The sequence below is a fragment of the Polyodon spathula genome, chromosome 4 (genome assembly GCF_017654505.1).
Source record: "Polyodon spathula isolate WHYD16114869_AA chromosome 4, ASM1765450v1, whole genome shotgun sequence".
Taxonomy (NCBI): domain Eukaryota; kingdom Metazoa; phylum Chordata; class Actinopteri; order Acipenseriformes; family Polyodontidae; genus Polyodon; species Polyodon spathula.
Window position 1 is genome coordinate 64171712 of NC_054537.1, and position 12445 is coordinate 64184156.

Here is a 12445-nt window from a genome sequence, read left to right on the forward strand (position 1 = left end):
TCATTGTCAATTTTAAGTTTTTGAACTTCTTTTTTTAGGATTGTTTAATTCTTGAGCCTGTATTCCTGATTTTTTTTTTTTTTTTTAAATTGTATTTTAATTATGTCCCTTTGTTATCCCAAATATAGAACACAAATAAAGAACTATAATAAACACAGACATTTATGTGAAAAAAACAAAACAAAAAAATGAAAGTTAAGTTTAAGGAGTATTGTATTGTACCGCACAACAGGAAACAGCAACTTGATAAATGCAAGTCTGTCATGAGAGATCACATAAAACAAACACCTAAATACATAATACAAATTTGCAACGTTGGTTATAATAATAAGTGAAGCAAATGTTGTGTGTGTGTGTATATATATATATATATATATATATATATATATATATATATATATATATGAGCTATGGCCAAAAGTTTTGCATCACCTAGAATTTTAGTCTTGACACACATGATCATAATTTAGATATTTTATTTAACATCTTGTTGTCAAAAAAACTACAAAATGATATCACAAAAGTTTACCAGAAACCATAATAGTAGTACAGTATTTCATGTCACATTTTTCAATTTTTGTCAGTTTTTTGTTAGGTATATGGAGCACTACAACGCGGTATGCAATGCAATATGTTAATGCAACATTATTCAGCATGTTTCATTCAACTTTATGAAGCAAAATGAATTCATTCTATAGGGTGATGAAATACATTTGGCCATAGTTGTATATTGTGTGTGTTGCATGCAAGTTGACTGATTTCACTGCAATATCAGAATACTGAGATTTACAGACTTTTGTAGCACCCAGATATGGAACCTTGGCTGCTGCCACAGACCAATCCAGGGAGCCACAATCTTGTTTTACAGTACTAGTCAAGGGGTCTTTATTGGGAGAACAAATCCACTGCTATTGATGACACTGTGTCAGTGGTGAAAATGTGCTGACTAGCAATACTAGATAATGCATTATGACCACCCTCAATGATTGTCTTTATTTATGCAAAACAGAAATTCCTGCTGCCTGCATTTGCCAGATTAAAGCATGCATTCCTACTGAAAGTAATCTACTGAAACTGATTCTGCTCAGCACAAAGTCCAACATATCAATGACTGTTATACAAAAATATTTTAAAACTTTCATTTTAATCTGATTATTAATATCGGATCAATAAAGCTTACCAGTAATGTCAGGGTGCAACAGTCAAAAAGGGTCGAGAATTTTTCCTATCTCATACAAGAGGTTAAAAAATAAAAGCAACGGACTATTTTTGAGTGCCTACTACTACTGCTAATCTGGCAAGTACACTTTGAAATCGATTGGTTTACTCATCAGTCACTACTCACTAATTATATGACAATTAACTACTGTAGTTAAAATTGTATGCTCTTCCTAAAGCCTCAGGAGAGGAACCATGTCTGTCTGATGTTGAAGCAGTTCAGCTGAGGTCAATTAATTTGGTACTAAATGCTCTGAGAGCCTTCCCACTTTTAATTTACATGTTGTATATAGAGAATTATATCTCAGTCTTTCCCTTGGGGACTAAACAGAAACTTGTGATTCAAAGCTAGGATTAGGTCTATGTGAAAATGCTACAGATGAGTCAACAACATGCAAGATCACCACTTTGCAAAGGCTAAACACAATTCAAATCTAGCTTTGTGAGAACATTTTGGTTATTATCTCATATTCAGTTGTACAGTGTTATTTTGTTAACATAAATGTTTTTTTGTTTTTTTTTTTAAAAAAAAACAAAAAAGATGCCAGGCTAAAATATATTGGTATCGCTTCAGAAATGCTTCTAGCCATCTTTTATGTTACAAAAAGTAACCAACACACCTTGTTCATTATCAAAAAAACAAATGAAAATCTATATTAATACAACATTATATATTAAAAAAAAACAATGCTAGCATGTTCTCTAGAAACTGAACAATTAACTTACTAACTGAATAATACATGTAAAAAAAGAATGGCACGCAAGTAGAGACTAGTTTTGAATGATGCTTCACAACCCACTGAGATGGGTCATTTACAATCAAGAGTGAGCTGTGTTAGTCCCCTCCCACCCCCACCACAAACAATTTCCCCATTTCATTTGAGCATGGTACGTATGCCTTACCATAGATCATTTAAAACACAGACGGTTTTAAAAGGTCACAGGTCTTCACAAAATGTATTTCAGCTCATTATTAGACTTGTGAATTTGTAAAAAATTTAATTAAACATATATCTATACATTCTAAAATGTTGTGCCTTACATAAGATAATTTATACCCAATTGCATACAGCAGTGTTTCTTTGGCTATATTCTAAAGAGAAAACTTAAAAAATGTTGATTGCTTGTACATTATTTTACCTTTATCTAACTATAGTATTTATTGTCAAAAATCTGGTTTGCTTGTTATGTGTGGAACTGTTGAGATTTAGTGCTCTCGAAAGGTGTTGGATAGACTGCATGATGGGCTGAAGGAACACACAGAATGACATCCTAATGACAATAATATGCAGGCTTTTTGGCATCAACAACTTGCCTCCATCAGACTGTCTTCCAGATAAGCTTATTTAGTTACAATTGTGTTGAAGTTTGTGACCCATTTTACATACGCCCTAAAAACAGCCATCAAACAGTTATAACTAGGCCCCTGAAGCCACCCACCATTTATTATTTACTGTCTCTGAATCTTTTGGGCTTGTCTAAGAATGCATGTGTTTTATATTTAAGGTGCTGGAACCATTTTGTGACAACATTTGACCTTTGGAAACAAAAACAAAACAAAACAAACAAAAACAAATTCTTGGTACCACATTGTCCTCTGTCTCTAAAGAAAGAGTCAGTTCTAGGCATCCACTGGGGGCTTGAGTAGCTTTGTAAATCAACTCCAGCTAGTAGCTAGCCCAGTAAAAAAAAAAAAAAAAAGTTAGACCTTCTGTTGCATTTCAATGTGCTGGGGGTGTCTGGTCTGGCCTTTCCCATTCATCTTATAAACAAAGCTCTTCTGTTGTTTTTTCTTGTAGCACCAGACAGCCAATACAGCGGTAAATATCAACAAACAGATGACAATGAGGATGGTGGCGATCATGGGGCCTTTGCTAGGCTGGGGACAGTCCTCCCCTACACACGTTTCTGCTGTCGGAAGTAACTTGGCTCCGGTACCCTCTGTGAGGTTCTCTTTCTCTGTGAATTCATCGTAAAGGGCCGTTCCTGCAAACTCGTCTGGTGATCTGGTAGTAGTTTCTATAGGCTCTTGGTAAGACGTGGTGGTATCTTCTGCGTATGTTGGCACTGGTATGTGATTGATGAAGGGGTACACTGTCTCAGTTGTTTCCCAGGTGTCTGTGGGTATTGCCGGGAATTCCTGGTGCTCGACAGTCTCTTCCATGGTAGTAGTGTTGGCCATGACTATCCTGGATGATGTGGTTGTGTGATACGTGTAGTCCATGCCTTTGCTGGCGCTCACGTTCTCCGGGGGTGAGGTTGGTGTCAGCTCCACAGGAACAGGCTTGTCACCATAATCCAGCTGCCTGGTGGGTCCCGCCACTATCTGGGTGAAGTCGGTGGTCGGGCTGGTGCTTGAGGTGTCGGCTCTGCTGATCTCCACGTGGTTTGGCTGGTCAGTCGTGACCACGCCCTCCCCTTCCTCGGTTTCCATGGAGCCATCCACTTTCTCGCCTTCCTCGACCTCTTGCATTACCGGGTAGCCATCCAGCCAGGACTCGTCGGTGCTGGCTACAGATTCCTTCGTGGTTTTGGTTTCATTGTTTGTCTCCAAAGGCGAGTCAATAGGGAAGTCCTCATTATTGTCGAAGGTTTTGACTCCTCCGTTTTCACTGCCTGAGGACTTCACCCCAATGTAGTTGTCCCCCTCATAGAACTCAGTTTTGGTGCTTTCGCTAGTAGGTTCCTGGGGCTCCTCTGGCTGCTTGGTCTCGTGGAAGGTCTCGGAGGGGAACCAGAAGAGGTGTTTTTGACTCAGCAGCGAAACGGGAGACTCTGTTGGGGTCGTGGGCTCCAGGTTCTCCCGCTCAGTGAAGTCCTCCACCTCCTCTTCCTCCACCACCTCTCCCTTTTTCACATCTCCTCTTTCCTGCTCAGTGTCCTCATGCTCTGAAAAAGCAAATTCCTCATCCTCATCCTCATCAGTATCTTCAAACGCCATCGACCTTTCGTCAGGGAACTTGTCTTCATAGTCAATATGCGCCTCTGTCTCATCTAGGAGAAATACAAAATTATATAAATTAGGGCTTGATAGTCTTCTTTCTTTCTTTCTTTCTTTCCAAATGTAATAATATATTGTCCTGTTGTTCAGGACATCAAAAGGTCATTAACCTGCTCCCAAACTACAAAACCCTCAAATTGTAAGACGTCAAAATACTGAAAAAAAAAAATTATTATTTGACTAGAAGTCTTACCAGTGTGTTTTGGTGATAAAAATATGCATTACGTGCATTCAGCTAATGGGTCATCCAAAACTTTGACCAATTACAGCAAGCGTATATTGCATGCTCTTTTTCAAGACCCTGCCCACCATTTATCATAGATTTAATTTATCATAGTTTTGCCAGCAACTGGGTCAAATTCAAGTAATGAATCATTTATGGGCATGTTTATCTGTCAATTCAATAAATCATTAATTTCATTCCTTTGGTGGTGTCTTCTTTCTGAGATATTGATCACTGCCTGTGCACTGAAAGCAGTCCTTATCTTTACATATTATATTAAATCGACCGAGAGAGGCAGACCTTTTAAGGTAAATTATATTATTGCAAGTCCCCCAACACGTACTTGTGTTTACTGTTTATATTGAAAAATACATATTTGTGTCAAACAGCATTGTATTCTTGTAGGCCTCGTTAGTTGAAGAGGTTGTATTTCAGGAACTATAATACATTGCTAGAAATATGTTGTATTTTCGAATCCGATTTCGCAATGAAACCGAGTACTACTGTGTGACAGGCAGGATTTTTCGATCTAGCTGAGTTTATTCTTTTTTGTTTAAAAATTGATTTTTTTGTATGATACAGTGTACTGATTCGAAACAAATTTTATACATTATTGTATTTCAATGAATTTTGCACGTTTTAGCAAAGTGGGGGAGTACAGTAACAAATAAAATACTTTTTTCCGCCATTTAAAAATGAATTGTATTTTAATGTAATAGTGTGGTGCTGTTTTTTGTACAAAATGAAAGGATTAAAACATATGTCAAAAATAATCCAAGTTGCTGATGCTCCATTTCATTCTATAATTCTTGTGCACTGGAAAGGAAACATGTGCTAACAAAACAGGATCTTCTTTCTGAAGCAAAAGTGAAGTATCTTGAACTGTGACAAAAATTCAGTGCTGCCATTTGTCCCGCGGTGGCCCCGTGCAACTATTCCGGGTCCTGTTCACTACGACACCATGACTTTCAAACAGGGCAATAACGACATTATTAAATGTACTGCATTTTACTACAGCAATCACAAAAAACAAACAAACACACAGACAATTAGAAATCAACCTTTTGTTCTTTTGCAGCGACATAGTCTGCAATTATAACTGAACAATCCAGTGTTCTGCATATCTAGTACACGATTGATATCTGCCCTAGCCCACTCAAACATTCCTGAGACATTGTAAAAAGCAAGTAAATACATTTTGATTAATTTAATGTTCAGGCAAGGAAAAGCTTCTCTCCCCTGACGCTGCTGTGACAGGCACAGTCAAAAGTTGACACAAGGCAACACTGAGGTTGGGATACAGGTTCAGCAAATTTCCCTTGTAAATGTAGTCGAGCATCTCAAGAGGTGAGGACGATACATCGGCTGGAAACGCATTTATTTTAATTTGTTTCCAGGTTCATCAAACATGCAGCCCTGTGTGTATGAGACACCAATACATGTATTCCCTCAAGCTTGCAGCACTGATGCGCAAGCAAACTTTGTTTATAGTGTGTCGAAAATAGTTCATTTTAAATATCTTACCGTCTTTAGCTTAAATCATGTGTTACATGATTTTTATGAGGCACATACTGACATAAACTTGCGCATGGCTTTAAACCCCTAACGTTGTGTTTTTTCTGTTCATGGCTTGTGGCGTAGATAAAAAGAACAGTAAAATGGCTAACAAGTAATTCATTCAGCTGCAGACCTGAGGTAAATATGTTTTTTTAGTAACTGAGCCATGACAACAGGGGCCCCTTGCTGCCTTGCATGTGCCTAAAACCGCTACTGCAAAAATGACATCTCTGATGGTTACAGTTATTTTTCAGAAGGCATGTGACTATTTGAACTTATATTAAAGTGTCAAAAAATGTACGCTGCCCCTCGACTCAACATCCCAGTGCATACTTTGTATTCTTTCTGAAAATAAATATTACTCTTCAAGGGATGTAAGAGTTGGGTCACATATGGATTTAATGTGTTCATCTGGGAAAGGAAGGTGGCTCCAGCAGGGCTCTTCTTGAGAAAGCGTTGCAGAAACTCAAGAAGAAAAAGCCAGGAAAATGTTGTGGACTGGTGAGTGATCTGAAAGCCAGGACATAATTCATTGAACCAAGCCTAATCATGAGGTGTTTCACGGGAAATGGCTTTGCGGCATCTCAAGCTGCCTTAAAGAGGGGGCAGGCTATTAAAAGATGCAGGGGCTGGTGGGGGGGAAGTCAAAGTTCATGAAAATTATAAATGGGGAATCTAAAACTTTAAAATAAAGAGATTGAATAATGAAGATAATATCTTTTGATTTAAATAATACATCCCACTTTCATCATGCTAAACTTGAATACCATAAACAAACCCTAGAACCATAGTTACTGTATCAAGCATTTACAGTTTTACAGTCATCAGTTTGAAAACCATTCAAGCTGGTAGAAAACAAACCTACATTATTCACACCGATAGGATTGAAGGCTCCAATCAATCAGTGCAGCATCAAAGCAGGGGCTACTCAGACTCTTGCCGCGCTGGGAGCTGATTCCCATGGAAAGCAGAAGCAAACTGTTGCTGGTGTTTTTATTTCCTGGCTTTATAAGAACAACTATTTGCAAATGCTGCCCAGACCCACTGCTGGTATTTAGCGAGGAAGTGCTATGGCAGCCTTTTATAGCAATTGCTTTAACAGTTTTACTTTCTTTAGTTTTTCTTGGATCACCAATATAGATTTCTCTCTTAAAAAACAAACAAAAAACATCCTATCCCTGATTTAAATATATTTACTGCACATACTTTATTTTAATAGAACAATAACATGCAGACAGTTTTGGACACTATTAGGAACAATAAGTAAATAAAGCAGTCACATTGTGAGAAAATTCTAAGCACAGGAGCTAAACTTGGCTTGTGTTGACTTTTCTCTGCTATCTAACTGAGTTGCTTAATACAGTCACATATTTCTACTCTGACAAAGGGAGACGGGCTCTTTAGGCACTGCACCCAGTATGTTGGTCCCTTAATTCTGTGGACCAGTGTTTGATCCTCATTTTCACTATACCATCCTCTGATGGTTGAAACAGGTATTTTTACCATGTGACAGTTACTGCAAGCTTCCTGGCTCTGAAGCCACTCAGATGAGCCCTGATAGTGAAGATCTCTGGGTTGAATGGGAGTGGGGCTGGGGCTATATCTTTCTGGAAGCTGACTCAAGTGACATTAAGTTGTATATGTCTGCACTGCTAAGTCAAGGACCGCTGGTTGGATAATGGCAATATATCCTAGAACACAACAATTTCAAGTTATATGTAAACCTGTTTTTTTTTTCTTCTCTAGGGCTTTTGCTTTTTATATATACTGTATGAAATTATTGTTGTTGGTTACTTTCGGTTTTGTTTTCATATAGAGCAGTGCATTTTTTTTACCTGTAAATAACATAAATTTAACAGGTTATATTAAGCGTGAATAAATGTGAATTAATTTTATAATTTATTAGATTGTATATTAAAGTTCATTACATTGGAACAAATAAATAAAACACTGGCCCGAACAAGGTATTATAATTTAAAACAACCCCATTCACTAGAATTTCTAACTCCTCTGCATGCAGTTTTAGTTTGTGTTGCCTCTGCCTGTCCCCTGCAAATAGCTGCATCTGTTGAGCGCTCATTTTCGGTCAATGTAAGCCACCTCCCCCTTTCACAATAAGCCACTGACCAAAAGATACGCCTGGACTGCTGGGGCTTTGGATATCAAGGTGGTCACTGGTAAGTCTTGGACATTATCGTGCACATTAAATTACATGTTTTGTGCAAGCTATGGTATGTAAATTTGCCAAATAGTGTGCATGTAAATTAATGCATTCTCTGTTAGTAAATGAGGCAGTGAATTTAGATTTATGGTGCAGGTTAGGCTCACTACTTAATGTGCATGTCACAGCTACATTTAGTGCCCTTTCGTAAATGAGGCCCTAAGTATAGTAACTCGACAGTATTTGCACACTTTAATTGTACCATCTTTCCTTTGCTGTCTTCCACAACGAAATCCACGGATATGGGCCCATTCTTCTGGGGTTTAGGCTTTTGTTTTTTCTTTTTACATTTCACAACAATTTGCAATTCTGCTTTAAATTCCACGAACGTGTAAATGCTCTCTCTCGAACTGCAATACAGCTTTAAATCTCGCAAGCAAGAACAATCCTCCATTTCTTGTAATCTAATTTCAAATCTCGTGAGTGTGTTACAGTCCTCCAATAGAAATGTAGGAATTCAATGTCACTTAGTATTTGGGGTGTGTTTAAAGTATTCAGAACAAGTCAATGTGAGATACAGGAAGGAGGGACATTACCCAAATGCACTGGGTTTTTTTGTAGGTTATTTTTTCTTTTTTTTTCACAGGGCAAGGGGTCAGTCTGTTAAAACCGAAAATCAGAAGCTCTAATTATACTGAACAGAGCCGGGCACTCGAGGTGGAATTTTATTAGGAACAAACCCTGATGAAAAACACAAAACCCTGAGAATCATGACTGTCCATAAACAAGTGGAACAGAAGGCAAAGACTACAGGAGGCAGCTAAAAGAAAGTTGCGAGAATGTATTTGCGAAACTGTTGCTTTCCCTCTCCTGTTGACTGCGCTTGACAATTCTATTTAGCAAATAGTCCAACAGCCCTGTGTGAAAAGACAGAAGGGAGAGCAATCAGTTCAGTGGCACGCATGTGTCTCCCTCCGCCCTCCCCACACCAGCCGCATGCATTTCAAAGGTGCAAAAACATTAAACTTTACCACAGTATACATTTTGTGATGTTCACAATAGTTATGGGTGGTTTCATTATTATTATTATTATTATTATTATTATTATTATATTATTATTATTATTATTATTATTATATTGATAATGCCATCTATAACTTGGGTAAAACCAAGTGTCACCTAAGAAGTTTCTGTAGTTTTACTCTTAAGCCACATAATACTTAATGTGCTCTCATAAGGTGGACAAAAATATACGACCACGATAGCAGTTATTTGACTGTCAATGTTGGACACCTTCTTTTTAAGTTACTAGCTCTTTGAAAATGATATTCAGATTTCTTTACATACCAAGCCCCCTACACCAGGGCTGAATGTGCTTGTGTGTTTTCAGGAGAACACAGTGTTCTTTCATGCCGAGGGAAACTGCAGGAAATGGTAACTGTACAGGGCTATTTTTTCTTGCAAAGCGGCTCACAGCTTAAACCTACACTGCCTTCATTACCTCATACCTGTGACATAATCCCTCCATACACTACTCCTGGTTGACATGTGGTGGACTGTTCCTGTGATACACGTTCGGAGGAAACAGCAAATTAGAAATAACAGGATGGACTTGACTGACTTTGTTTTTTCTGTTGTAACCCTAAACTCACGTTCTGTTTGAGTATGGTACCTTTGTTGCTGTCTTTCGGCAAAGGAACAAGAGAGCATATTTGAAAAGTGTAATTTCACACAACGGACCATGTTGTATAGAAAGATTTCAGGAGTTACCTAACTGAATCCCCATTCAGAATTTGGGTGGTCGTTTTAACAGTTTTTCCTATAGCAAAATGTACACTGCTTGGCAGACTTTCCAGCTCAAATACCCTTCTCTTGGATTGTACAATAAATTAATTTGAGGATAAAGATGTATTATTATTATTATTATTATTATTATTATTATTATTATTATTATTATTATTATTATTAATAATAGTAATAATAATAATAATAATAATACTACTACTAATAATAATAATAATATAAGGTATAATGTACACCCAATTGTGGATAATAAGGCTGTGCAAACTAAGCCCTTTGGTTGTAAGCGATCACGTGACCGTGTGGTAAGATTTGTCCATCCACCATTAATTATAGCTCATTCCTGCATAAGTGTGTGTGCCTGGGAGGTCAGTTGCGATGCGCAGCCAGAGACATGTCGCTAAGCAACCAGCCAAGCAGGAGACTCGCCCTGAGCTGAGCTGATTGGGAGGTCCGGATTGGCTGGGGGGCATGCCTGGGGATGCTGTGCAGAGCTCAAAGCGGCTGCGCTACAGCTCAGGGCGATTGCAATACCATTGACACACAGATGGGTGCTGTGTGTTTGTTGACATCAAGAGGGGAGCGTCAGCTCTGCAGGAACTACTGTCACGACGGGGCTTGTGAAGGCAATTGCCCAGCCAGTACCGTCGGAATAGCCCTGAGTCACTGGGAGGCCAGGACTTCGGAAGCAACGGAACAGAAGTGGATCAGCTTAGGGGATGTGGATCCCAAAACAGTATGGAGAGGGTTACCATAGAGTAGTAGGTTCCTGGTGCATGACGTTCCTTATAGTGGGACTAGCGCTCGCCATTTTGTGTGGCAAAATTTTAGTTTTAGCTTTGTTTTAATTTCTTTATTATATGTGACCCTAGGGTTACCATTGTTGATACCCTAGTGCCAGCACTGTGTTGAAATCATATCTGCGTGCCTGATCAACACCAGTGCTCTGTGTCTGTCAGTATTTTCCAGTGACTACCCACACACGTAACACATCCCCTGTTACAATGATCTACAACTTTAGCCTTACAGGAGACCTACTAATGGAAAAGTGGCCCAGCATGTAGGATTGTGAAGGCAGTGAAGGACAACTGCCACAAAACAACACAGATGACTGAATTAGAAGACAGCAAAATTGAAAAAATACAAAAAAACAACATTATGGGTAGGGCTTCTGCTTTTTGGTTTTAACCGATAAAAACTGATAAAACATCCCCGTTACAAAAAAAACAAAGTCGGTGGATAGCCAATAAACACCGGAAAAACTGTGGAAATGGTTAATCAATTCACAATGACTTCACCCTTTTCCCATTTAAAAAAGAAAACCTACTACAAAAATGATAATAAATACATTTCCCAGTGCTGCTGGGCAATATCCTGCCTTTCTCACTGGTATTTATCATTGATTCGTTCTGAATACTTTAAACCCGCCCCAACTACTGAGTTACAGCACATTCCTACATTTCTATTGAAGACTCTGCTTGCGAGATTTAAAACAAGAATGGAGGCTTGTTAGCAGGATTTAAAGATGTTAAAATACGGAGGATTTAAAACAGAATTGTGGCGAAATGTACAGAAATGCCCACACACAAAAACCCCAGAAGAATGTGCCTGTGACCATAGGGGTTTCGCTGTGGAAGACAGCAAAGGAAAGAAGTAACAACTTAAGTGCTGTGGAATTACTACTACACATATTTTAGCAGAAAAAAAACGCTCAAGCATTTTTGAAAGTAACCGAAAACACAAATTTCATACAGCATATCAAAAACAAAAGCCCAGAAAAAAACGATTTACATAAAACTCGAAAATAGCTAAAAATATGCACACAAAAATACAATTAATAAAAACTGAAAAACAGAAGCCCTAATTATGGACTATAAATGTTTTATTGGATTAAATAAAAGAAAACAATAACCCTGGACATAGAACTGCCAAGTTATGAAAATTTGACAGCTAATCTCCACCTATCAAATTTTGGCACCTTAAATAGAGAATTGCCAAGGTGTGACATTTTGACAGTCCACGCACACCCAGCTATATAGTGATTTATCAATGAGACACGTGGCAGTGGCGAAGCTAGGGGGGGTAGTTTTAGGGGTTTGACCCCCCCGAAATACATTATTCAATAACGTGGGAGAAAAAAAAATGTCAGCCATCTGCGACACCATAACCGCCCACTGTAAGCTCTCAACTATGAGCTGTCTGCTTCACTGCCTGCCTATAAGCACACTTTAAAAAAAAAGAGACAGAATGGTTATTGTAGTCTTTGGAAAAGAAAGTACAGTAATCCCTCGTTATACGAGCATAATTCGTTCCTTGAAAACTCCTCGTTAGGCGAAATCTCGTATAACAGAAATGAAATCCCCATTGGTTCCCATCTTCGATTGGTTCCAGAGCCCAAAAAATTCCCCTTAAAAAAGGACAGTACGGTATCTAAATATGAAATCACTGAAATTCTGTATCAATTATTAAAGAAATTAGTCTAAAG

General features: G+C 38.3%; 1 protein-coding gene across 1 annotated transcript in view; it reads right to left on the reverse strand.

The window, feature by feature from the left end:
- Positions 1–524: 524 nt before the first annotated feature.
- LOC121314734 (sushi domain-containing protein 5-like) overlaps positions 525–12445 on the reverse strand; it is a 40854-nt gene continuing 28933 nt past the window's right edge. Inside the window, exon 5 of the mRNA XM_041248326.1 lies at positions 525–4212. Within this exon, the coding sequence (XP_041104260.1) occupies positions 2921–4212 (1292 nt within the window). The 3' untranslated portion in view covers positions 525–2920. The remainder of the gene's footprint in view (positions 4213–12445) is intronic.